The 25,315-nt window shown below is 41.4% G+C and overlaps 4 protein-coding genes and 1 non-coding gene across 9 annotated transcripts; 1 reads left to right on the top strand and 4 right to left on the bottom strand.

Annotated features, from left to right (window-relative positions):
• Window positions 1–3,848: 3,848 nt before the first annotated feature.
• On the bottom strand, window positions 3,849–14,780 carry LOC148082593 (uncharacterized). Of its 5 annotated transcripts, none has more exons than XM_087789821.1 (5): window positions 14,672–14,780; window positions 14,428–14,451; window positions 7,819–8,000; window positions 6,509–7,546; window positions 3,849–5,116 (listed from the first exon to the last, which is right to left on the bottom strand). In XM_087789821.1, exons 3-5 carry the CDS (start codon window positions 7,933–7,935, stop codon window positions 5,069–5,071), a joined length of 1,203 nt encoding a protein of 400 aa, XP_087645947.1. In that variant the 5' UTR covers window positions 7,936–8,000; window positions 14,428–14,451; window positions 14,672–14,780; the 3' UTR covers window positions 3,849–5,068. The 5 variants fall into 5 exon arrangements, with proteins under 5 accessions (XP_087645947.1, XP_087645944.1, XP_087645945.1 ...); XM_087789818.1 differs by lacking the exons at window positions 14,428–14,451; window positions 14,672–14,780 and adding exons at window positions 9,819–10,941; window positions 11,485–14,298; XM_087789819.1 differs by lacking the exons at window positions 14,428–14,451; window positions 14,672–14,780 and adding exons at window positions 10,147–10,941; window positions 11,485–14,298.
• trnag-ucc (transfer RNA glycine (anticodon UCC)) lies at window positions 12,137–12,208 on the top strand. The gene has a single exon. It is a non-coding gene; the product is annotated as a tRNA-Gly (tRNA).
• On the bottom strand, window positions 14,306–16,128 carry LOC148082592 (lysozyme g-like). Its single transcript, XM_087790220.1, has 4 exons — window positions 16,124–16,128; window positions 15,922–16,039; window positions 14,672–14,810; window positions 14,306–14,451 (listed from the first exon to the last, which is right to left on the bottom strand). The coding sequence occupies exons 1-4, from the start codon at window positions 16,126–16,128 to the stop codon at window positions 14,306–14,308; spliced, it is 408 nt and encodes a 135-aa protein (XP_087646346.1).
• On the bottom strand, window positions 14,779–17,559 carry LOC148082591 (lysozyme g-like). Its single transcript, XM_087789824.1, has 4 exons — window positions 17,424–17,559; window positions 17,216–17,315; window positions 15,922–17,146; window positions 14,779–14,810 (listed from the first exon to the last, which is right to left on the bottom strand). The coding sequence occupies exons 1-3, from the start codon at window positions 17,524–17,526 to the stop codon at window positions 17,104–17,106; spliced, it is 246 nt and encodes an 81-aa protein (XP_087645950.1). The 5' UTR covers window positions 17,527–17,559; the 3' UTR covers window positions 14,779–14,810; window positions 15,922–17,103.
• Window positions 17,560–18,866: 1,307 nt separating this feature from the next.
• On the bottom strand, window positions 18,867–21,632 carry LOC148082590 (putative selection and upkeep of intraepithelial T-cells protein 1 homolog). The gene is made up of 9 exons (XM_087789823.1): window positions 21,463–21,632; window positions 20,197–20,464; window positions 20,017–20,072; window positions 19,728–19,931; window positions 19,537–19,617; window positions 19,322–19,456; window positions 19,214–19,258; window positions 19,045–19,068; window positions 18,867–18,972 (listed from the first exon to the last, which is right to left on the bottom strand). The coding sequence occupies exons 1-9, from the start codon at window positions 21,530–21,532 to the stop codon at window positions 18,926–18,928; spliced, it is 930 nt and encodes a 309-aa protein (XP_087645949.1). The 5' UTR covers window positions 21,533–21,632; the 3' UTR covers window positions 18,867–18,925.
• Between the last annotated feature and the right edge of the window lie 3,683 nt (window positions 21,633–25,315).

Genomic DNA, 25,315 nt, shown 5'->3' with positions numbered 1-25,315 from the left:
GACCTTTCTGTGAGGAGTTTGTTCAGTGCATCCGTAAAGTATTCACAGCAGTTCACTTTTTCCATGTTATAGCCTTATTCCAAAATGGAATACATTCATTTTCCCCCTCAAATTCTACACACAATGACAATGTGTAAAAAGTTTTTTTTTTACATTTTGGCAAATTTATAAAAAAAATTGAAAAACTGAGAAATCAAGTATTCACAGTCTCTGCTCAATACTTTGTTGATGGACATATGGTGGCAATTACAGCCTCAAGTCTTTTGAAATATAATGTCTAAATCTGGACACACCTATCTTTGGGCACTTTTGCCCATTCCTTCTTTGCAGAACCTCTCACTCTCCATCAGGTTGGATGGGAAGTGTCGGTGCACGCTCTGGAGCAGGTTTTCATCCATGATACGTCTAAACACTGCTGCATTCATCTTTCCCTCTCTCCTCTATCTATCCCAGTTCCTGCTGCTGAAAAACCTCCCCCAGCATGAAGCTGCCACTACCATGCTTCACTGTAGGGATGGTATCAGCGTGGTGATGAGCTGGTTTCTTCCAAACACCTGGAATTCACACCAAAAAATTCAATCTGATCTCATCAGAGAGAATTTTGTTTGTCATGGTCTGAGAGTCCATCAGGTGCCTCTGGCAAGCCTCAGGTGGGCTGCCAAATGGCTTTACCATACAGGCCTGATTGGTGGATTGCTGCAGGAATGGTTGTCCTTCTGGAAGGTTCTCCTCTCTCCACAGAGGAGCTTTGGAGCTCTGACAGAGTGACCATCGGGTTCTTGGTCACCTCCCTGACTAAGGCTCTTCTACTACGATCACTTAGTTTAGATGGCCGTCCAACTCCAGGAAGAGTCTTGGTGGTTCCAAACCTCTTCTGCCTACAGACGATGGAGGCCACTGTGCTCATTGGACTTTCAAAGCAGCAGAGAATTTTCTGTAACATTCTCCAGATTTGTGCCTGTAGTCCCGGAGATCTACAGACAATTCCTTTGACTTCCAGCTTGGTTTGTGCTCTGACAAGCATTGACAACTGTGGGACCTTCTATAGACAGGTGTGTGAATTTATCACAGGTAAACTCTAATTGAGCTGCAGAAATAATCTCCAGGAGGATCAGTGGGAACAGAATGCACCTGAGCTCGATTTGTGACAAAGGCTGTGAATACTAATGTACATTTTCAGTTTCAGTTTTCCCAGGTTTTTTTTTATTTTTAATCAATTTGCCAACATTTTAAAATAACTCGTTTTCACATTGTCATCATGGGGTGTTTTGTGTTTCGAATTTTGAGGAAAAAATGAATTTAATCCATTTTGAAATAAGACTGTAAACGTAACAAAATGTGGAAAAGGTGAAGCGCTGTGGATACTTTCCAGATGCACTGCATATTCAACTGAATCAAAGCTAATTGATTTGTATTATTGAATTATTTATATAATTTTTTGGTGTTGGTATTGTATTTTATTAACCTTTATTTGATTCATTTATATTATTTAACATCCCAAAGTGTTTACAACATTTATTGTTCTTATCTCAATAGTTAATAAAGGTTGAATCACCTGCAATCATTAATACAATGGTAAGATCAACGTCACAAATACATCAAAAATATATATATATATTTCTTGGAAAAGGCTCATGGTATAGTTGGAAATATTGAAGAGCTTCCTTGAGTCAGGAACAATGGTGAGAGGAAGAGGTTCAACTAATAAGGATGATATGAATGGGGAAGCATTGGTGATGTGGAGATGATCGTTACATTAACCTTCTAGTTCCGTTCCTTCGATGCTGCTCGAGCTCTTGTGAAGAACATTGTGAGCGAACAGCATCTGCACGAATAAGGAAATGTCTTCTCTATAATTCAAGATATGATGTGCAACTAAGTGGACAGTGGAGTTAGGAAGGCGCTGGTGTTGGTGTGATCCAGTCTCGTCTTTGTCCCGCTGGTGTTGCAGCTTCTCTACTCGTTGACGACACATTCTGATCACATGTCCAAATTATTGTATTAGAACTCTGCACCTTTGCACTTAAAAGCTCCGCCCACATTCTAGAACATCAGTGGCGGGCCATTGTTAGCGCTGTTGCCAGGCAACACGGTGCACGGTTGTCAGGGACAACCAGCCTCTCTGTCTCCAGCTCTCTGATAGCAACACCATTACTGAGATGACAAGCCCACACACACACTCCTATTACTACAGTTGTGGGGACATGACGTGCACCTCTGCACAAACAGATCCAAGACCAGTTGTGGATTTAAAAACAACCTCCGTCCAACTATGTTCGACTCTTTACCCATTTATTTCGTTGTGTGTCGAAAAGGCACGTGAAAATCGCCGGAAACACGCCTTCAACCTTCAATCCAAACATAAAAGCATATTGCTCATTTTCATGCCTGCACACACTCACACACATTATTATGCACAGTGTTGTATGACGCAACCACCTGACATCCATATTGCTTCGTGCCTGCTCGTCTTCAAATGCCTCACATGACAGAAAACGTAAACGTCTCACCTGGACTCAGTGAGCGAACGTTTCTGCGTTGCTTTTGATGGTTCTGATGAAAAAAAAAAGCAAAACAATTAAACGCGCGTGAGATGTTGTTGCTATACGTGAACTCGGGCCGTTGATCTGCCCGACAGCTGCTGGAACATCTGAACCAGGATCAGATGATGAGTCCCGGGGAAACAGATCTGGAATGCTTGAGCGAGAATCAAGAGTAAAATGGAAGGCAAGATGCTTGTAGAGGCTTTGATCACGGTGACAGGCTGCCGACTCAAGCTGCTTTACATTTTCAATCTCTGCTATGTTTAGCACTTGTTTTTCAATTCTTGGCACCTGGCGTCGTGGAGATACTGCTGGTGTTTCATGACGACGCTAGAGGGCAAGCTCAGCTGGATCTGGTCAGTAGAAGAGCATGACTAGCCCTTCGTTGGGCAGGACATGTTGGATATAAAAGTAAAAGAAGAAAAGGAAAACCATTACGGTTCATGGGTGGTGAGGACGTGAAGGTCAAAGAGGACTAACAGTGGAAACCCATGATAGGAAACCAGAGTAGACACGAGGGGTGGAACGATTCCAGTTCCGAGTTTAAAAGTTGTTATGACTTGTCGTTGGTACTATTTGTGGCTTTTTGTGTAGTGTTTGAGACGATTCTTTAAAATCCCAGAATACGTGCAAAGCCTGTTCACTTAAGTCATCACTAACTAACCCAGTTAGTAGGTTAGTTAGTACCCGGGGCGGTGGCTGGTACACTGGACAGTAATGTTGTCTGATAAAGATCTTTGTCATCTCGTGATTCTTAGTTTTGGTTGAAATAATTAGAATAAGGAATTTGATGAAACTATTGTCAGTTGAAGGGGTTCTCCGCGTTGATAAAGTAAAGTTTGGACACATGGACAACAGGCTCATTCAAAGTTTCTAAAATTTTCCGGACTGACTGGTCTTAATTTCTTAAAAGTAATGAACGCCACTCGTTTCTCTGTTCTTGGCTGACTGGTTCTTACCAAAAATGAATAATAAAGTTGTGCAATATCATCCGTATTTCTGCACAACACGACTAATGGTCCCCACCCCATTAATAAGGCAAAACCCTCCTGTAAGTAACCCTTAAAGGACACACCTGTGAAGTAAAACTATATTTTGAAGGTCATCAAAAGAATGCCAAAAGTCTGCATAGTCAAAAGTCATAGATATATAGATATTCTGTTATTTAAATAATCATGAAGACAAGAGAAGAAGTGTCTAAACGTTTGGCCTGTACTGTACATTAAGAGACTCAAAGGCCTCGAGGCAGCACTTCTACTCTTCTTGTAATCCTTCATGGTCTGTGCCGCAGTGTTTAGAGTCAACCAACCCTACAAAAACTTCACTTGAGAAGCAGGTGCTCGTGCTGGTTAAATGTACAGGAATGAAGCATCCTTGAACAAAAAGTGCCCGACATAACAACCTACTTCGGTTCTAGTGTGTAGAAGGACTTTTCAAAACTTGATTTGTGATCTCCAGATAACCTTTGATGTTCTACCAGTTTTTGTTGAAGACTAGAATTCAAAAAGACAAACATCCCATGAAAGCAGACGTACCGGAAATGACATGTTTAATGTGGAATGATCTCTCAGCTCAGTTCAAAGACCTTGTGGATCCACAGTTTAGCTCAGCTCAGCCCCATCATGCATACAAGTGGCATTGATAGAAGAACTGGTTCTGAACTCTCTTTGAGGTCCAGTAGGGTTTTTTGTTTTTGGGAGTATTTCTGGTGGAGACCGGGCCAATTTAGTAGTGTAATGAAGAGCCTACAGCACAGAACACAGTGGGGTTGTATTGATTTCTTTTTTTTAAACGGCAAAAATGTCACTGAGCCCTGAGAAGATTCAATCGAGTTTCAGACTGAATTAGGATGCTGCAGTTCACCATCTCTGGACCGTTGAGAGAGTTGAGAAGCAGGTCATATTTCAGCCTGAGCGCTGCCCGATAAAAATCAATCTCGGTGCCTTTGATATTGTCGAGGAGGAGGTAGACAGAAGAGACAGTGATGTGGCATTTGTAGTCCGATACTGCGGTGAAGTTGTAGTCCTTGATAACAGTCCTGGATCACCCCCTGCTGAGGTCGGCCTCAGTGTCCCTCAGTGGCGAAGCGTCTCGTTTGAGGTTACGTGTCGTCATGATTTGGTCGATCTGCTGTCACAGCAAGAGTCCAGTGGAGGCCCTCACGTCTCACGACCCCGGGAGGAGAAAGACCAGGGGGGCAGTTTGGCCACAGTAGATGAAGGAGAAGTGACCGTTAATCCAGCAACTCAAGATGTCATACAGGAGATAAGAAAAACCCGTTCTGTTTTCAATCAGTTTTACATTTGAGTTCTGCTATAGTTTCTAGTTGACTACCCGTGTCAGCAGAGAATGTAGACAAGATGAAATATTATTATTATCTGGACATGATTGACCTGGAAGTAAACATAACCAAACTGCCCCCAACTGTTTCCGTCGGTGCTCTCCAGGGAATGCTGGGAACCTTCCGTCGACGTCCGCACAGTAGAAAGTCTTTAGACCGCGGCCTAGTGCTGCAACAGGATCGGCTAGAAGAACCATCGGAACGCCTCACCTGTGGGGACGGACGGCGGCCGCTGTGAAGAGAAAGATTCCAACGTTAGACCATCTAAACGTTTGAACATCTCACCACGAGAAACAGGATCAGGTCAGGGAAAGAAAACATGTTTCGCCATCAATCCGTGTTTCTTTTTCAACAGAAGCCTTCGCATTATTATCACCGTGTTAATGTTCAGCTTCTTTATTATCATGTTTGGAACGACATGGTGAGCAGAAGACACCGAACTTCTTCGTCAACTTAGACTTAAGGACAACTGGGTTCTTCTCAAGTTCTTCTCTCAACTCCTCTTTTCATTTGAGTGATTCCATATGTCCGTCACTTCGTGTTTGAAATCAGGGCCTTTGAACAGCATTTTTTTTTCGGCATGGCGATGTTTTGGTTGAGATTAGAGAAAGCTGTCTTTCTATTTTTAGATGAAAGAAACACAAACCCACGCGAAAAGAAAATCACAACTTGTGATCATTGTCTGTCAGGTTGACATGGAATCTGGAAATGATGAGGCAAGAGTGTGAAACCACCTGCTCTTTCTCCCTCTCTCACACACACACACACACACACTCCTGTCACTTGACGTTAGCTTCCACCGGTCCAATTAGCGTGTAAATGAGGAAGATTAGAGCCGCTAATTCACCGTCTTTTTAACACACACGCTGCTAGCATCGGTGTGTGTGTGTGTTGATGCTGAAGGAATAATTAGTGATAGTTTGTGGAGACTCCCACAGGAGGAAGTGGGAGATGTATGGAGCCATCAGCGAGGTCGAACGCCGATGCCAATAAATTATTGATTTACACTAATTCTTAGTGCGCGGTGGGACGCACACACACACACACACACACACACACACACACCGCACAGTTGTCGAGATCATAAATATTGTTCTCTCCCCTTTACCCTGCTCCATCGCTGTGAATCATTGGAGAGCGAGATAGAGACGTGTGTGTGTGTGTGTGTGTGTGTGTGTGTGTGTGTGTGTGTGTGTGTGTGTGTGTGTCTCTGGAAGCCTGCCAGACGCTCAGCAGGGACAAGCTCTCGCTTTTCACCACCCACCATCTGCACAGCGCTCGCACTCGGAAACACACACTCTCACACAGTGGGGTGAGGAATGCCGTCGCTCGCAGTGATCTGGGTTAAGTGAGCCAGGCCACACCGACTCACACGACAAGCGCACACACACACATTGAGCGAGCTCCTTCTGTGCGGCGCTTCAAGTGTTTTGTCATATTGATTTATCTCAGGACCGTGTCAGGGGGGCAGCAGACTCACAGAGTCCACTCTTCCAATGAACTTGAACAGTTTCTCTCGGTGTTAAATAAAAGGAATCATTTACGATCGCACTCTTGCGTCGGAACAGAACGACACACACTCTGTGACAAGTAAGAACTTCTCCTTCCAGCTGTGTGCCCTCACCTCCAGCGAGCCTCCGCCTCCCGGCTTCTTCTTCAGCTCTTCGCACTTCCTGAACTTGCAGATCTGGTGACCCGTCTTCCTGTTTCGACAGGAGGAGCAGACGCCGCAGTTGATGAGCCGCCGACACGGACCGCATACTCCACAACGTTTTCTTTTCCTCTTGGCGACCGCGCCCGACGACGACGAGGAGGAAGACATGACCACGCTGGTGGCTGTCACCCCTGAAGAAGAGGGCGAGGAGGACGACGGGCAGGGCGAGGGGTTGGCGTGCTGCTGGCAGTCCGTGAGCGCTCGCTGGCTGCTCGTCATCTGAAAGGCGCTGCTGGTGTCCGAGATTCCGCTTCCGGCTGATCCCATCGCCATGACGATGACACCCGGGGGTAACCCCAGACCCCCCAAAAAACTTCCGCTCATAACCCCTCCGCCATTGCAGCTCCCCCCCTCTGAGAGACCCATCATGTCCGGGTGGACCTGCTTGTTCATGACACCGCAGTCCGCGCCTCCGCCATAAGCCGGTAGAAAGTTACCGTTGCTGGGCGCCATGGCGGGGTGGTGCGTCGCTCCCTGTGCGACAGGAAGTGATGTCGCCGTATGTCCGTGTTTTTCAACTCCCGCCGCGTCGCTCCCGCCGCCTCCCTCCCCTCTTGACCCCCCGCCGCTCTGATGCATGCTCGCGCTGTGCGGGTTCGTGGAGGTCATGTGACCCGCCGTGGTGGCGGACGGATGGTGGAGCGGGTGGTGGTGATGCGCCGGCGCGGCGGCCACCGGCTTGGGCCGACTCCAGAACATGGCGGCCGGGTGGTTCATGTTCACGTTCATGTTTTCGTGGCAGCCCCAGGGCGCGGTCGCCATGGCGCCCAGCCGCGTGGCGGCGGGAGGGAAGATCGGCGTCGCCGCCGCCAGACGCGCTGCCAGTTTGGCCGACTGAGGAAAGTTGGACACGTTCATGTTGACGTTGCTTTTGTAGAAATTGGCGATGGAGGAACGGTACCGGTCCATCTCCGTCGTGTAGTCCAGCATGGGTGCCAAAGTCGACATCTGCAACAAACAATTTTAGGAAACCCATCAATCGAGGCCAACATGGGTTTAATCTGAGCCTCTGAGGCTGAACATGCAAGTCATGTTGTTACCTATGAGCCAACCTTGATTCATGACCGTTATGTTATTGACTTGATGTTCTTGGCTGAGGCATGATCTCAGCGTTTCTCTAGTTATGACGGCTGTATCATTCATTTTAGCTCCATGGGTTTGTATCTGGGAAGCCTGACCAAACTATCTGTTGAATGTTGGAAGATTGAAAAAGTACTCACCTGTCCCTGCCCAGCGTAACCAGGGTGGTTGGGGTGGTGATGGGCGGAGGTGGAGCTTCTCTGGAGCATAGACGAGAGGTCACTCTCCACACAAACACCGCTCGTCATGCCTGACATGACGGAAACTCGCGCACGCTTCAAGCTGGCGGTCTGCTGGCTCTAGGCTGATGACACTTCTTGTTCTACGAGAGACCAAAATAAAAGGTTTGTGGGTTTAACTTTTTGCTACAAATACCAAACTCTATATATAATGTTGTTTCTTTAAATAATGAAACGTTGTTTTTATCGGCTTTACCTTTTCGTACCTAGAATTAAAAAATGATGTTCATGACTGACTGGAAAATTGACACCTTGACATTGTCAACTACTAACTGTCTGACACCAGGTTTGGGATAAGATAACATGAGGTAGCAAAAAAATGTTAAATGGATTTCCATGAAAATCTTAAATGCCAACAAAAACAAAGTGTCAGAGGAAATGGGATCTTCCAATATCCATTGCTTTGGAAGAATCTCTCCGTTACAATTGACATTTGCATTAAAAAATGTGCTACACCTGGGTCGAAACCTTTCCCCCCTGTGATCCAGTTTAATGCTGACATTTATTTATTTATTTTTCGTTAAAAGTTACATCTCAAGCTGAACCTGAGGACCTGAGGGAGCAACAAGGTCATATAAAGTTTGTGTTTCACTCATCTTTGCATAGTTTACCAGCCTTTTTTCTTGACAAAGAATGGAGGCTAATGTTACGTCGGAGATGATCTGGTCTTTTCTTGCTTAAAACACCTTTACTCAGAAAGCAATAATTGCTACAACAGACATTAATTGAGGTATTATATGTTTGTAGCAAATATTCCACAGACCGGCGGTTAGGTGCCACTGTACTTACCCATGTCAGTTGTTTTTTAATTTAATTTAATTTTCTTTTCCACAACAGGTAAGTGGCAATTTTTAGTATACTTATTAGATACTTCTTTGTCGAGTCTTTTCAAGTTGGCATTTTAGTATTTGTTTTTTTATAGTATTGGGTTTCATGAAGACTTCTTGACCTGGACTCATCGTCTGTGGGTCTACGGTATAAGGAGAACGAGTCATTATCCAAAAACAGGACATATTTAGCCGATAATGACCAGATTGGATAAAAACAATTTAGTTGCCGTCCTCTGGCTGAGGAGTTGAAAGAGGAATTACTTGCAGTACATGGTAAAAGACTGTTGTCTATACATAGATGAATGAGGTACCATCTCAAAGGCATATGACCATAAAAGTCCAGTTATGTCAAGTGATCAACAGACTGGAGGTTCTGGACCAACGCGTCAGGTCAACCATGTCCAGGTGTAACCGGTTGTCAGTGTTTAGTCCTACATTTTATTTTTCTATCTACTTGAAGCAAGTTAGAAATGTACCTCTACAAAGAAAGCCCAAAAAAGTTGCTTTTTCAAGCGCCCCGACACCTCCTTTCATGAACCAGCTGATGCCTTCAAAATGGGTCTGATTATATAGGATGACGTGTTGAGATGGCGTATGGACCATATAGAGATGCCTCTGTGTTTGTAACTAGGTAGATCTGTGTATATAAATACTTAATTCCCAACCGTGCCGCCCAGAGAACAATCGTTTGTTCTAAACATTGTTCCCAGAACTGGCGTCTTGAGGAGAAACGCTGATTGGTTTAGAAATCACACCTGGCAGGTGATTTCCTGCGGAAGGGCGACTGCACACTGACCTCTGACCTTTTCCCAAACCCATTCAGTCAACACTTCCTGTTAAAAACCCCCCGTGAGTGTGCGTCTGTTCCTCCGTGTGTGTTTAATTGCCGTAGACGGAAACATTTAGCGTGTGTGTGTGCGTTTTGTCGCCATTTCTCCCCTCCAGAGTGTGTGCCTTTGTGTGTGTGTGTCAGCAGTCGGTGTGGAAATGTGTGTCAGTGTGTATCACACACACAAACACACACACTCCCCCACCGCCCTCCCGCGTCTCCCTCCAGGCGTAACTAATTACCAAGTCTGGTCAAGCGGGCCACGCGAGCTCCGACAGAGGGTCACGGTGGCCGCCGACCGCAAGGGGAAAAACGACTCTCCCGGGCGACACATCAACACCCTCCCCTCCCCCTCCCCCCAGGCACAGAGCAAGGAAGCCAAGGATGAGGATGAGAGGGAGGGATGGAGGGATGGAGGGGGGGAGGAGAGAGAGAGGGGGGGGTCAATCAGGAAAAAAAAAAACACAGATCCGATAACAGCCGATAAATACCGTGAACACAGCATGCAGTCCGACAGAGGAGGGAGAAAAAAAAACAAGAAGATGGACGGCGCGTGTTACTGCTACTTACCAGGCCCGCGAGGAGGAGGAGGAGGAGGAGGAAGAGGAGGAGGAGGGTGATGAGGAGAAAAGGAGGAAAGAGGAAAAGAGGAAGAAGACCGTCTGGGAATTAGCCCGCCACGGATCATGGCTGGCGGGGAAGGAGACAGAGAGAGAGGAGGGGGGGAGAGGAGCACCAGGAGGGATTTGTCGGTCTGTCAGTACCAAGGAGAAAAGGAGGAGGAGAGGGAGGAGGAAAGAGAGGAGGGAGGGTGGAGGCGGGGGTGGGGGTTGACGGATAACGGGGGGCGGATGGATAATCACCTGGGCTTGGCACAGGCGAGAGCGAGGCGGGAAGGAGGGAGAGGGAGAGGTGTTAAATTAGCCAGGTCGAGGAGGAAGCGTCTGTTTGGGACCCTGCAGGGTGGGAGAGAGAAAAGACACACGGGAGGGAAGAAAGGATGGAGAGACGGAGGAGGGGGTGATGAATAATGGTGGAGGTTAGGAACGGATACAACAGTGAAGGTTGAGGGGAGGGGGCGAGATGGGGGCGAGGGAGGTGGCAGGAGGTACAGGCGCTGATGTTCAAGAAGAGAAAAAAAAAAGGGAAGTGTGTGCGCGACCATATGTGTGTTGGTGTGCGCGTGAGCGTGTTGGCTTGTGCCCTCCGCCGTGTCTGCCGCTGTTGGCGCCGCCCGTGGCCACGCGCGGCGTGCGCAGTGTGAGCACTTTGATTGGCTCGGAGGGAGGTGAGAGGAAAACACAAGGCGTGAGAGACTGATGCTGATTGGCCGGCGGAGAGAACTCCACACACACACACACACGTCTGAGAGAGAGAGAGAGAGAGAGAGGGAGAGAGAGAGAGAGGGAGAGATGGATGAGCTGAATGGACAGTTCAACTAGAACTGGTGGAAAGTACACAAATCTTTAGGACTTATGTGTATCCTAGATATTTTCTTTTGAAGTTTAACTAAAATCATATATCGGATTCATTTCAGTTAAATCTTGGCATATACGTGTATTTAAATATTCAGAGTTCAATGTATTTTAGATTGCTAAGCAAAGGTTAAAATAAAATGGTTGCTTATAATAAAAGACACACTTCTGTTGAACTCTGATGTCATTTATCACATTTTTCATATACATTTTCACCAGTGTTAAATGTAATCGTACAAAAAAACTATGATTTAATCTCGTCTCAGCCTCTATTTTCAACATATGTCTGCTGGCAAACTTACAGTAATTGATTATTACGGAAATTAAAAAAGGATCACAACGTTTAAAACAGTCTGTTGGAAATCATTAAAGCTTTGAGAATACATTCTAGAAAATGTTTTTATTAGATTAACAACTATGCGCTGCTACATACCTGCTGTTAAGTGTAACGTTATTCCAGCTGAGCCTTAGTTTCACGGACCAAATGTGTGATAATCTGCAAATACCTTCATATAAAAATGGAATTCTTCTCTTTTTTTATTACACAAAGTCAATGATTGATTAAGGCTTCATCAACAAAAGCTTGTTGACATGCCTTTATTGTATACGGCTTTATGGGATGTTTGTCCTGTCATATTAGTTTTTTTACTTTGTGTCACACAAAGTATGACTTTGTATGTCTTTGAAAAGAACTTTGGTGTCGTAACAGGCCGTTTCGTCTCTGACACGGGTGATTCAACGTCGCCCTCTTGTGGCGAAGAAATAGAATCGCAACAGTAACCGCCTCCATTTTATCCCAGGTTCCTCTTTTAAAAGGCGTTAATCCAAATCAAACACGTGAAACACAATGTCTCGTTGTGGATATAACACATATCTCCCTCGGAATTGATAAGAAAACGATAAAAGATAGCACTACAGTTACTCGAGTCACTTAGTTAAAGTTACTGTGCACAGTACGCCAAACTTTATAAGCTGTCAGTATACAAATAAGTACTCCGACTATAAATGAATAATATTATGTGTACTTGGCAAATGTACGCATTTTATTTATGATTATTCCCGCTTTTTGTGATGATCGCTAACAAGCGTTGGTGGTATAATGGTCAGCATAGCTGCCTTCCAAGCAGTTGATCCGGGTTCGATTCCCGGCCAACGCATCTCGTTTTGCTAATATTAGTTACAAAAAACCTTTGCCTAATAACTTTATTTTCTTATTTATTACTGAACTATTATTTTTGGATGACGATAACAAATCAAACCAGATTTGTAGAAAGGTTTAATGTCTAAATCGATTCTTTTTTCAAGTTTTTATGTAGAGTATAAATCCTTGAACATGTTTTTTTAATATTGGTCTTATGAAACCTGTCAGTTACACACCAGATGGACCTGGAACCTCAACCACAACAAGTTGATGGTCTGTGCATCTCTGATCCTAATCCTTTGAAGAACACATATGGTGTACCAGTACCAACACTTTCAGTTAGCGATGGTTCAGCTGCATACACGGAAGATACTATTTTGTTGTAGCTATTACGAGTCCTTCTATCCTTGCAGACAGTAGTGGAGCAGAGTTTGGAGAGCTTAGTCAGGCAACTTAATCTATCAAAATCATTTAGATGGAAGGTAAGAAACATGCATAGCTTTGGAACGATCTTCCTCTCTCTCTGCGCTTGATGGAGTCTACTGACTCCTTTAAGAAACATCTTAAGACGTTTCTATTTGTTCAGGCTTTTCCTTGAATTTCTCGAACTCCTGTGTTGTTCTCAGTATTATCTTGATCTTTAAAGTATGTACTTTTTTGAGTATTGTTTTGATTGTGTAAGCGCTTTGTGACCCTGGTCTCGAAAAGCGCTATATAAATAAATATTACTTACTTACTTACTTACTTACAATTAACAGTAGATATCCTACCAACATTTATGCAGAATTATCTTAAATTAAACATTTAAACACTCTTAAACCACTGTAGTCGTGCCATGCCCTCTTTTGTTACACATTTCTACTATAACCAATACAACTAGTGATGTTTATCTTTGGTCTACTTGTACTTTTATTATTTCCCTTTGGTGTGAAAGTTTACAAAAACGCAAAAACTATGAGCTGTAAAGAAATACCCACTCCCTGACTAGAAGCAGGTCCTCCTTAGGATCAAAACCGATTCTTAGATGAGTCAATCCAGAGACACTGACAGGTTATTTTATTTGAAAAACATCCGTCTCAACACAGTACAACACATTTTGGTGTGCAATATAGGGAAACAAAGCCTTGAGCATATGTGACTATTCTATCTTACTAGTAAGTAAGTAAGTAAGTAAGTAATTTTTATTTGTATAGCGCTTTTCCAGACCAGGGTCACAAAGCGCTTAAACAATCAAAACAATATTCAATAAAGTATAAACTTTAAAGATCAAGATAAAACTGATAACACAACAGGAGTTCCAGAAAATCAAGGAAAAGCCTGAACAAATAGAAACATCTTAAGATGTTTCTTAAAGGAGTCAGTAGACTCCATCAAGTAAGTAAATTATATTTATATGACTTTTCCAGACCAGGGTCACAAAGCACTTCACACAACAATAAAAACAAAACTCAATAAAATAAATAATGAAAAGATCACGATAACACAGAGAACAACCGTGGAGTCTCAGAAAATCAAGGAAAAGCCTGCATGAATAAAATGATCACTTTTGATAGGCAAACTACTGACCACTGCAGACAGACAAGTTAGCTACATGTGTTTGTAAATCGTGGGAACCTCTTAAAAAACATAAAAGCTTAATGGGGTTTTATCTGTTACTGTAAGAGTTAATACAAAATGAAACAATGCTGATTTAAAGAATTAACATGATGGACTATAACCTAAATCATTATGTCAGCACAACATTTAACAGTGAATACAGTTTGGTATTTACAAACTGAGTAAAGAAATCAATTTAACATTTGCAAATCAGAGCTTTCTTTTTCATATCTTGGAACAAAAAGTGCAATATCATCAAAAATCAATATAAAGTAAAAGGCTAAATAACTCTTTTTTTTTGGTTTTTGCACACATGCACTTACAGTATGTAACACATTTGGATAAATGCATGAGTCATAGAACTGTCTAACTCATTGATTTTCTTGAGATTTCATCACTCACAATATTGATTATTAACTCAGTCTGAAACATACAAAGGAGCTGTTGAGATTGACCTTGTGTCTTGCTCAGATAACTTCATCGTTCCTGCTAAAACATGGAAACAGCAGCCTGATGCTCAATAATAACCATTTCGAGCATAGAAGTGAGCTCTGGCGATCACGTCGTTGGCAAAGTCCCCACAAGGAGTAACGCTGTCCACATCTTCGGAAGGTTTTAACGCAAGGATTTTGTCCTCACCTGCGATGTAGCCTGCCAACGCTCCTGAAGCACACAAGAAAAGAAGAATCTTTGTTTGAATCAGTTTCTTGCTTCTCTTGCTTCTTTGTCATTATGCACATCCCATCAGCAAGTCTGGCCCCTGCGCCTTAAGCTATGGTGAGCATTCTCACTGGTTACATGTGTCTTCTTCGTTCACATGAACATCATCTGTCGTCTTCCTCTTGCCGTGTAGAAACGTGGGCATGATACTTTTCATCCTTACCTTTGAGCCACTGGTCTCTGTTCCATTTTGGACGTTCACGCCACATCTTCTTGATGACCTGGATAAGGAAGGTGACTCCCTGCCTGATGTGGTCTTGGCTGCAAGGCTCACGAGATACTGCCTGGTAGTAGCGGTTGACCTGTAGAGTTTCCAGCAGACGTTCAAGCACATTTTTAAAAGGTTCATGTGATAATGACAAACAGAGAGTTTATAGTCAGGTTTGTGTTCTGTTATTTAAAGAAGAGAAACTGTTTTCACGATGTTTACAAGTGTCTCAAAAAAGTTGTTTTCTAGCTCTATGAGCTAGAAATGTCCTATAAGCTACGTGGCACATGTTTGCTGATGTGTATCTTGGTTGCTAATAGATAAAATGGCCCTTTTAGCACAACTTTAAAGATTACAGTTACTGACGCATTCACAGAATGACTGTTGTTATGTCAGAATGATAAAATGTACAATACATTTATTATTTCAATTCTTTTGAGTCCCAGTACGTTACTGTGAGTAACATGAGAGAAAGGTTCAGGAAGCAATAACTTTAAATTAAATCAATTAAAATGTAATTGAAGTCCATTCAACCCATTTAAGATCTGTATATGGTGCCTGTTGCATGTATTTTCCAGTGAAATAATATTAGGTTCTGGGGCATGATGGTCTCGAATGCAATATTAATAGTGTAATGTTTGCATTATGATCCAAAGAAATATTGAGTTGAGTGTCACTGTACTTAAGTAAACCAGGTCAGTCGTCTTTTGGAATTGATAACACAAGATTAGAGATGTTATCCCTCTCAACAACAAGTAACCTGAAATCAACCTGAACAGCTCTCATGATGCTTGAAAGCACACACTGCACTAAACTGTTCCAATGGCCTTGAACTTATCAGCATCAACCCTGAAATATCGATATGCTCAACAGTTAAACATGTTTCCATAGAATTCCGGTGAATGAATGTTCTACGCGATAAATACTGCCTGCAATCACGGTAGCGTTTTTTTTCTCCACATGTAATTCAAACAACAAAAATGTGATTGAAGTCGAGATAAGCACAAAAACTGCATCATTAATATTCTTTGAATTTAGATTTTGTTTTTGTTTAAAGAAGAAAATTCAAATAGTTTGAGATGAAGCTTCACAGCTAAAAATGAAATATATTCGCATGCTAATATTTTGGGTGTCCATGACTAAATAACACTTAATAACACAATAATTGCTTTTGAGGCCTCGTCTAGGATGGCAAATGGTCTCACCTGCAACAGCCCATAGCTATCACTGTCACTACTTCCGAAACCATCAGGACGAAGTTGTGTTCCAGCGTTGGACTGTCTAGAGATCATGCCAGCGATGAGACACGGCGCCACTTTGAGACTGCAGGAGATGACATGGTGAAAGTCAGAGGGAGTAAAAAAGACTTCTTCGAGTTGAGCCTTATGTAAAGTTAGCTTAATGTACTGCATGTTCTTCTAACAGCAAAATAAATAAATGCTACTGTTTTATTTCCCCTCACTATTGTTCCACATTACCTGAACCATCACCTTATCCAGGGTCTTTGTCAAAGATGATCATTTAGTATGACAGTATCTCAACTGTGGTCATGATATTAGGACTAAACATGTTCCACACCAATTCTCTGTCTAATTTAAGTGGGTAGAGTAATAGTATTAATACACATGTACTGCACATTTTACTACAAGTTGTATATAACCAGAAAACAAATGAACCATCTTAAGAGTTCATTCCGTAAAAGCACATGAAACATAAAAAGAAGAGCATAAAACCAGAAGAATTGTATGTCAATATCTTAGTGCTGCCCCCACATGTGCATGAGTTGATGGATGAATTTAAAACTTCAAAAACCATCTAAAGTTTTTGTTTCAATCAGCAATTTGAGTGTGAGAATAAAGAAGCTTGAACAAATGATGTCAAAGGTCTTGGTTTTCAACATTTTTACTTCCCTACAACTTCATCTTAGATAGTCTTGCCACTCTCACCTCTGCAGCTCATGCTTGTACAAGCTCTACACAAAAAATACACATTGTATTTGGAATAAATTATCTGTCTAAAAACATTATATCTATTTCTCAAAACTGGTAGATACTGAGTCAAAAAATAAACTTAGTAATATGATTTCAATTGAATCGTTCACTTCATATTCCAACGCAACTTAAAGGCCTCACTTCCTGTGTCTCTACCATACTTCCCCTCCCAGTTAGCAACAGAACAGGAAAGTGTACATCTAGGTCATAGTTGATCTTCACACCCTGGAATGTGAAATAATCTAGAGTTTGTGAATACTGCTATGATGTTAACATACGTTGAGAGTAAAAGTACATCAGAGTCACCAGAAATCCCAAGAAAAGAATACCAAAAGCATGTCTTGCAATAAATAAACGCCAAAGAGAACCAGTGTGAGAACCAGCCGAGACAAAGCTTTACACTAAGAGCACCTGTATTTGCTGTTCTTGTAAAATATCGCTGAAAAAGATAAAAGATCGATTATAATGAATTGGTTATGAAGAAATATATGGAGTCGTTAATTCTTACTCTCTCCCAACATGCAAGATGTCAGACTTGTATTTTTCCATGGCTGCCAGGTCCAGCTCAGCTAGTCTCTCTGATACTGGAACTCCTACCCACGGTTCCTCTGGTGACACAGCAGAACGTGGAGGGGAAGGGAACACGTTATGTTGGTGTTCTTGTCAGTACCATAGCAATTGTGACTATGCTGAGCTCGAGGAAGAACAGCACTGACCTTTGGTGCACAACTTTTTCATCAAGGAAGTCTCCAGAGAGGCTCCAGTGGTGGCGATGTCGCTGATGTCCTGGTACCCTGAGAGCAACATTGGACTGCTCATTGTCACATGTTATATATGGAATTAACTGCTCCTAGGCATCAGAGAGAAACCTCATGGACATGTTTAACCTAGGAGAAAAACGCACTGGAGAAAACATGTCTCTCAGGTGTCCCCCTGGAGAGTTGGTGGAAGATTTGGGGCATGCTTTGTCTAACCTTGTATAAACAGAAGACAAATGCTGGGAGTGTAAGTGACTGCACAGGCCTTTAGAAAGTTTTAAGTTTGGACATTGTCATGTGTGATGTACACTCCTTTTACTGTTAGTAAGGTGAACTTTGTCCACAGATAATCTCACTGAGATAATAATTACAGAACAAATATGGGTCTCGTGCAAATGTGTAAAAGTAGGTCATCTTTTCTACTTCTACTTTTGAGTTTGCCTTTCGTTCTGCCTATACTAAGTAAATCATCAGGATGGAGACGAGCTAAACTTGTAAAGCCAAGGCTCAGTGGGCGACACGTAGCCTCTGTTATGTAAGGAAATGACAACTTTACTGTAATCAATCATCTGGATTTAACACACATTTCAAATAGACACCTGATTAACTGATAATCTTTCATATTTAATTCATATTAAATAATCATCGTCTTGCATTGCACCCATTTACTGCAACTCACAGGCCCAGGTCAAATTAAGCCTTGCACACACACAGAAAGATAAAACAATCCCAGATTCCCAGCAAGTCTGTGGGAACCTGTTTGAGAACTCACACTGAAAGACACAACAGGCCAGCAAGACGCTGGGAATAGACTCTCTCTAGAAGACAACAACCTTTGGTGAATTTCCACGATGACCACGTGCGGAGGCCATCTTGAAGAATTTTAATAATAATGAGCCACTAGCGAACGAAACATAATCAATTCCTACCATGCACTGCAACAATCAAAGTTCTGAGGGGGAAGCCTCTGAATTATGTTTCGAGAAATGCTGGTATAAATAATATAATGATTATTTAATTTATTTTTCAATGATCACTGAAGAATAAAAACAGGACTTAATGTGGTTTACTGAATGACAAATATGCTTACATTCATCTTTATTGACTAAATAGGGGCCAGAAGGAAAAACCTTCACCTCAACATGAATACACCTGAAAGTGAGGTGTGTTTAGTAAAATAGGAATTACTATTATGTGGTTTAAATTGAATAAATGAAATTCACAGGAAGACAAATATTTAGGAATAATCTCGAGCTATTTTATAAGGTTAATACTAAAACCTAATTACCTTTCTAGGCTTTATTAAAAACGTATTGTCAACTCAAGGGTTGATGGTTTAGAAGAGGAAGAGGATAATAAAAAAGAATGCAATAAAGACAAATCTTTCCATGTAAATAAAATCGTTCCAATACCACACAGCCAGGTGAATTACTTGCGCATGATACTTTTGTTTGTTACCTTTATCGTGAAGAAAGATTTGAATGAAGTGCATTACCTTCTTCCACATCTGTGAAGAGAAAACATTGTTATCAAACCAGTTCTTGCAGTGTTGACTTTTAAACTTGTGATGTGTGCTCACCATCGAGAAGTCTCACACGTTCTTCTAAAAAGAATAAAAAAACAATTTTATCTTTTGTGTAAGAAAAAAAGTGACCTTCAAATATGTGAGTCATCACTTCTAATAGATGAACACATCTTCTGCCAGTTAACCATTTGACTTAAGTTAGGAAAGAATAATTTGAACTTGCCTGGTAAGTCCTCGTCATGAAATATCCCCCTATTATTCATGAACTCTGTAATGAAAAAGATAATTTAAAGCTTTTGCTTGGATCACAGCCGTGTCGTCTCAAACTCACCAATAAAGTGCTCTTTGATATCAAACAGCTTCTTCCGCAAAAACACGATCCCGAAAAACACAACACCAAGTGGAAGAATTGTGGTGAAAAACATGGGAAGGCCAGCTCCGCTCTGCTCATCAACCTTAAGCTCATCTGCCAAGGTAGAAACACAAATAGTGTGAATGTCAGAGCAGCTTAACTAAGCCTTAATTAAGATGATGTTGAAACTAAACCTATCAAAGCCAACTTGTTCGTTTTCACTACATTTGATCCAGTACTGGCCACTCTGCAGACGATGGTTCCATTTCTGAAATCTTCCGTTGAAGTTTGTGTCAGAAGACAAATTGTTAGATTAACTCCGCCTTTCACCTTTAAACATCACATGTCATAAGATGAACGCAACCGTCCAGTGTAGTTGCTCTACCTTGAGTTTGAAGATTTTGTGACACTCTGACGGATAGGCAGCCGTCAGGTTCGACTGTCTCCTCCATCTGGCCGCGGAAGACGTTTCCTCGGTGGTCCAGCATTGAAATCTGAGTCTTTGATAACCATCCAGTTGACTCACAGGTGACAAGTAGATCATTCTCTGCAGACCGCAGGACACCCATGTCAACCGTAGAGCTTTCACCTGAAAATAAACAACAATATTAAACTGATAGTAATTGATTTTACTGTACGTTTATGTGAATAAAGGTTTAGAGTGTTGAGCTTACAAACAGTGACATTGACAAGCAGATCTTTCTTTGTAGATTTAGAGCGTCTGATGCACCTAAACAAATAAAAAGTAAAAAACAAAATTTGAAGTTGAGTCCAAACATTCAAAGAATTTGGAATCCACACTTGAGAAGACACAGCAATAATCTAAGTTAGGATTATATGACAGAATCATGTACCTATAAACGCCAGCATCCTGCTTAGTCATTCCAACAAGCTTCAATGTACCATCTTTCAAGGCACTTGATCTATTTTCATATTTTAAATCCTTCTCCATCACCAACTCCACATCGTGACGCACAACGACAACAACTAGTTCCTTATCCTTGTCCTTCCACATCCACTCCACCGTTATCTGTAGTGAGTCAGACTGGTCCATGTTGCAGGGCAGGGTGAGAGTCTGGCCAGAAAGTACATGAACAGATGATACATCCTGAAATGGTTTCCCTGGGAAAAGAGCGAAAAAACGGTTAAGGACTGTGGGGAGTTTGTGTTCCGGTGAACCGACCCCTCCCAGTCTCGTACGTGGTGGTGGAAAATGAAGGACAGACACATGGATGAGTTTACGAAAAATGCTCGTTTAGTGAATTATGCAAAAGTCAGAGACAAAATTACATGCACACGGGCGCTAGCAAGCAGAGAGATCTATCGCAGACGTCTTCGAATGCCAGAACGCAAAGATCAAACAAAATTGTGGATCTTTATAGTATAATATTCAGGTTAATGCCTCTAGTCAATTGTACATGTAGGATGGGTCAGTAACTGTAAACACTTGATTCTAAGCTGGCCGCCGCACCAGGTCGTCGTGGAAATTCACCAAAGGTTATTGTCTTCTAGAGAGAAACTATTCCCAGCGACTTGCTGGCCTGTTGTGTCTTTCAGTGTGAGTTCTCAAACAGGTTCCCACAGACTTGCTGGGAATCTGGGATTGTTTAATCTTTCTGTGTGTGTGCAACGCTTAATTTGACCTGGGCCTGTGAGTTGCAGTAAATGGATGCAATGCAAGACAATGATTAATTAATATGAATTAAATATGAAAGATTATCAGTTAATCAAGTTACTATTTGAAATGTGTGTTAAATCCAGATGATTGATTACAGTAAAGTTGTCATTTCCTTACAGGACAAAAAATAAATCATACGTAAATAAGTATTGACTTTGATTTACTGTAATGTTAAAAATAGAATCCCGGTACGTCACTGGGATATTATTGAAAGACTCCAGTAACTTTCAGTGGATCTCTGCTGGATGATGTAATATTGCACTAAACCAGATGCAAGAATAAAAGGACGTCGCTATTTGAGTTCCGTGAACCATGAATTAAATAGTATATTACAACACAAGTCGTTCAACGCTACACGACTCTACCGTAAACACGTTTGTGAATAGCTGCTGTCGTTGACCAAACTTAAAAATAGCCATGAGGTCAAGACAATAAAACTCACCTTTGACACTGATCGCGACACTTGTGAGAAGACAAAGTGAAACTGAAAAATCCACAAACGAAAGTCTCATTTTCGAAATTGACTATCTTAAAAGTCATTAAAATAGCCGTTAGAAACTCAGCTCAGGCGGTCTGACGGGCGCCGTTTACAGTTTTGAAATCGAAAGTTATTTCCCGCGCATGCGCAGAACATGGACACTGGCTAGGGGTCACGCATGAGCGGAAAAAAATGTCGTATTCAATTCAAATGGTTAGATCAGGGGTCGGGAACCTATGGCTCGCGAGCCAGGTGTGGCTCTTTTGATGATTGCATCTGGCTCGCAGATCGACCGGTCGATCGCGAAGCTGTTGCGAGTAGATCGCGTGATTTAATAAAATATGATATAAGAAAATAGTAAAGAGAGCTCTGATTGGCTGTTGTGCATGTCAATCAAATGGTTATTGTGCCGATTGGTTGAAAATTTGATTGACATGCACAGCAGCCAATCAGAGCTCCTGCCTCTTCCACTTAACGCACGGAAAAGATCATATGAATCGAGAATAAAAAGAGCAAAACGTGCGACAGTCATTTTACGCAATTCAGAAAAACGATATAGAATTATAAGCTTGTTTTTTTTAAATAATATATCGAACAAAATAATGCGCGTTTGATCGCTTCAGGTTCTTCTCTACGAGAGTCACAGAAACATGACGTCAGGTCTATCAAAGTTAAGCTGCAGGTTTCAATGAAAGCGCAACAAATGCTGGTTTTCCTTTTGTGATCGCGGTCCTTAAAACACACTTGCATTAATACACCATCACATGATGACTATTTGTAAATTACCTTTATCTCACGAATATAATAAGAATACGCAGAAACACAAACACGTTAAACAGGTGCAGGTGAGACACACATTCTAATGACGTCAGAGACGATCAGACAAAGCGATGATGATGTGAAGTTACTGATGAACAGTTTTATTCTCGTTAAACTTCATCTGAAATTTAATTAATCCACTTGTGTGATTCATATCAGACATGTTTAAAATTAACAAATATAAACTGTTAGTTTGAATTCATGTTTTCATTTGTTTTTGTTTTTTCATGATCACAGAAATGGAGAAATTTTAGTCTTGTGCTTCATTTAAATATGATGGACATATTGAAATGGAGGCATGGAAAGGGATGAACCCGTCTGAATTCTTTGTTGATTTTGATGAACAAAGGAAAAGGGCTTGAATTCGTGTCAAGCACAGATTCTTACATCTGAATATTATTTATATGGCTCTCACTGAAATAAATTTCCAAATATTTTGCTTTCATGGCTCTCTGAGTCAAAAAGGTTCCCGACCCCTGGGTTAGATGAACTGGTAGGGTCTGTCAAAACAACTCGGAAACGTTTAAATGAAGCCGAGTTACACCGGCTTGTAACCTAAATAATAAAAATCATATTTTTTCATCATCAAACTCCATCGGTGTGTGACAGTTTGTGTTTTTATATCGACCCTGAAGCTGAATTTGTTATGTTTAAGTTACATTATTCGTTTCAATTTTCTGGAAAACACGAATTATTTAAGTTGCAATATCCAAGCAGAGCACTAGGTGTCGATACATTGCAATAAAACGTTCATTAACGGTTGTGACACACTGGTAAATAACCTATTAAATCCGTGTTTAAGATAAAAAAAACAAAAAAACATTGCAGTTACTGTCCAATGCAGACTTAGCATAGAGTTAAAAGAAGGAGACGACCATTGTTGTATAGCTTCATATTGAGAGTTTGTGTTTCAGTTTCCTGACCCCAAGGTGTTTCCTGATCCCACCCTCCTGTTTTCTAAAGGACGAGCTCGTCCAGCCTGTTCGGAAAACAAAAGTAGACTCTGGAGTAAAATGGTGGAGAAGAAACACAAAGTGGCTTCATCAGGTTCCTGCACACTATGGTGAACCACCATAAACACACAATCCTATAGAACTCCCAGCTTTGACTTGAAGCTGTTGACAGCTTATTTACAGGGACACACTGGTGCTGTAATCTGCTCATGCAGGACCAGTAGGCAAGAAAGTGTGTTTTCTGAGAAGCACAACAGGTGGGTGGGTCCTTTTACATCCTGTATGTAAAAACATGGGAATCTAGACAAAGTAAGTAAGTAATTTGTATTTATATAGCACTTTTCCAGACCAGGGTCACAAAGATGGCCTATATTCTGTATACTATAAATGTAAATATATATTAATACAATATCATTTTCCTTTTAAATAAATAAATGGCTTACCAAAAAAATGAATAACATCTGCTTGTTTTGATTCTGATATTGTGTGATTGAGTGTTTCTTCAGAAAGTCTCTTGTCTGATTTAGTTTGACACACCTGGTGTAAACCATTCAAGGGTCTTATCGGTTGATAAAATTGCAACTGGATATTTTCTCTGAAATGTGTAAGTGAGTAAGTAGGTAAGTAAGTAATATTTGTAGAGCGCTTTTCTAGACCAGGGTCACTAAGCTGTGCATGTGTAACATGAAGAAACTTTGTTAAGTGCTTCAATGAGATTCAGTGTATTGACTTCTGAAGAGGAGGAAGAAGAGGGTCATCCTAGCAGCCTTGTGAGGCTTCATGCTACATCTGTTGATATATTTGTTTGAAGTCTGACAGTTGACCAAATTTCTTTGATTTAATTTAAAGCTTTATGTCCATTTTTGTCTCACTAAAATATGCCATATAACCTTTGTTTAGTTAGGTGTTTAACATTTTCTTATCTTATTTTAAATGAAGCACTAACTGCCCTCTTGCTTGAAAATATCTGAAGAGAAAAATGTTAATGTGAAAAAAGTTATGAAGCTTATTTACATAATTTGTTATATCATCCTCTCATCACATTCACAGCTCTCCTCTCGTTCAAGTCAGATTCAGCAATCTATCTGAAAGACAGTTAAAGTGCTGTTGGTCTTGTTGTTATTGTTTTCTCACCAGCTTTGTTGTTGTCTTCAGAAATGACTGCAGAGTGAGACGTCTGTCGCTGAGGAAGACGAGCGACTGGGCAGCACCGCAGGACACATGACCAGACTGGTCAGACTTTGCCTCAAAAAATATTTGCCAGAAGAACACATGTCTCTTATTTCAGCAAACAGATGTCACTTAAATAAGATTTGTAAATTCATTATATATTTATCTTAATAAGTAAGTAAGTAAGTAATTTATATTTGTAGAGCGCTTTTCCAGACCAGGGTCACAAAGCGCTTTAACAATCAAAACAATACCCACTAAAATATATGCTTAAAAGGTCAAGACATAATAGTAGTTGGCCATTTTTTTCTGAGTAAAATGTGGCAAATTGCAAATATTAGTTTGGTCTGCGTTTTCACGTTTCTTCAGAGGTTAGAACTAACCTAGGATTTTAGATGAGCACTAACTGCTGCTTAGAATTATCTAAAGAGAAAAGATAAATGCAAAAAAGTGTATTTTTGTGTCATTTTTTGCTCTTTCATTTAAGTCCGAATTGAAGCTGCGATTAACAATACTCTGTAGCTCCGTTGATTTCAAAACGTCAAACGTTATGATAGTATTGTATACTGTATATGCTGCCGTCATGTTGCTCGAATGAAACACCACAATAGTTTTGTGAAATTATTAAAAAATCAATATTGAAGTCATTACAATTTAAAAAAGAGTAACATTGTAATATAACTAATTACTTTGAAATGAGGATGTGAATAATGAGTAATTATTCGCGGTTTTGAAGCGGCTCAACTTCACCTTTTGTACCTTCATTCTGGCAGAAGTATTTTGCGACCAACTAGTGTCGCGCTCGTGCCCCGCGGCTGACTGACTGGTTCTTCTCTGAGCTTCTCTTTCACGGGGTCGCGCACGCATGCACGCAC

Source organism: Callionymus lyra, chromosome 4, assembly GCF_982586985.1.
Source record: "Callionymus lyra chromosome 4, fCalLyr1.hap1.1, whole genome shotgun sequence".
Taxonomy (NCBI): Eukaryota; Metazoa; Chordata; class Actinopteri; order Syngnathiformes; family Callionymidae; genus Callionymus; species Callionymus lyra.
Note: the sequence above shows the minus strand (reverse complement) of the source record. Positions and strands in the feature narration are given on the sequence as shown.

Bases quoted from the DNA above. Each gene is read 5' to 3' on its own strand.
- LOC148082593 (XM_087789821.1), bottom strand. From the start codon at position 7,935: ATGTCAGGCATGACGAGCGGTGTTTGTGTGGAGAGTGACCTCTCGTCT. The intron at 7,547-7,818 runs GTGAGTACTTTT...TGTTTGTTGCAG, and splicing joins GTTACGCTGGGCAGGGACAG to ATGTCGACTTTGGCACCCAT. The intron at 5,117-6,508 runs GTGAGGGCACAC...TTCTCTTCACAG, and splicing joins GAGGCGGAGGCTCGCTGGAG to CGGCCGCCGTCCGTCCCCAC.
- LOC148082592 (XM_087790220.1), bottom strand. The intron at 14,811-15,921 runs GTGAGACCATTT...GAAACTCTACAG, and splicing joins ATAGCTATGGGCTGTTGCAG to GTCAACCGCTACTACCAGGC. The intron at 14,452-14,671 runs GTAAGGATGAAA...TGTGTGCTTCAG, and splicing joins CAGAGACCAGTGGCTCAAAG to GAGCGTTGGCAGGCTACATC.
- LOC148082591 (XM_087789824.1), bottom strand. From the start codon at position 17,526: ATGAGCAGTCCAATGTTGCTCTCAGGGTACCAGGACATCAGCGACATC. The intron at 17,316-17,423 runs GTCAGTGCTGTT...CTGTGTCACCAG, and splicing joins GAAAAAGTTGTGCACCAAAG to AGGAACCGTGGGTAGGAGTT. The intron at 17,147-17,215 runs GTAAGAATTAAC...TATCTTTTTCAG, and splicing joins ATCTTGCATGTTGGGAGAGA to CGATATTTTACAAGAACAGC.
- LOC148082590 (XM_087789823.1), bottom strand. From the start codon at position 21,532: ATGAGACTTTCGTTTGTGGATTTTTCAGTTTCACTTTGTCTTCTCACA. The intron at 19,457-19,536 runs GTTTAGTTTCAA...CTACCTTGGCAG, and splicing joins GAACAAGTTGGCTTTGATAG to ATGAGCTTAAGGTTGATGAG. The intron at 18,973-19,044 runs GTGAGCACACAT...TTCTCTTCACAG, and splicing joins ACGTGTGAGACTTCTCGATG to ATGTGGAAGAAGGTAATGCA.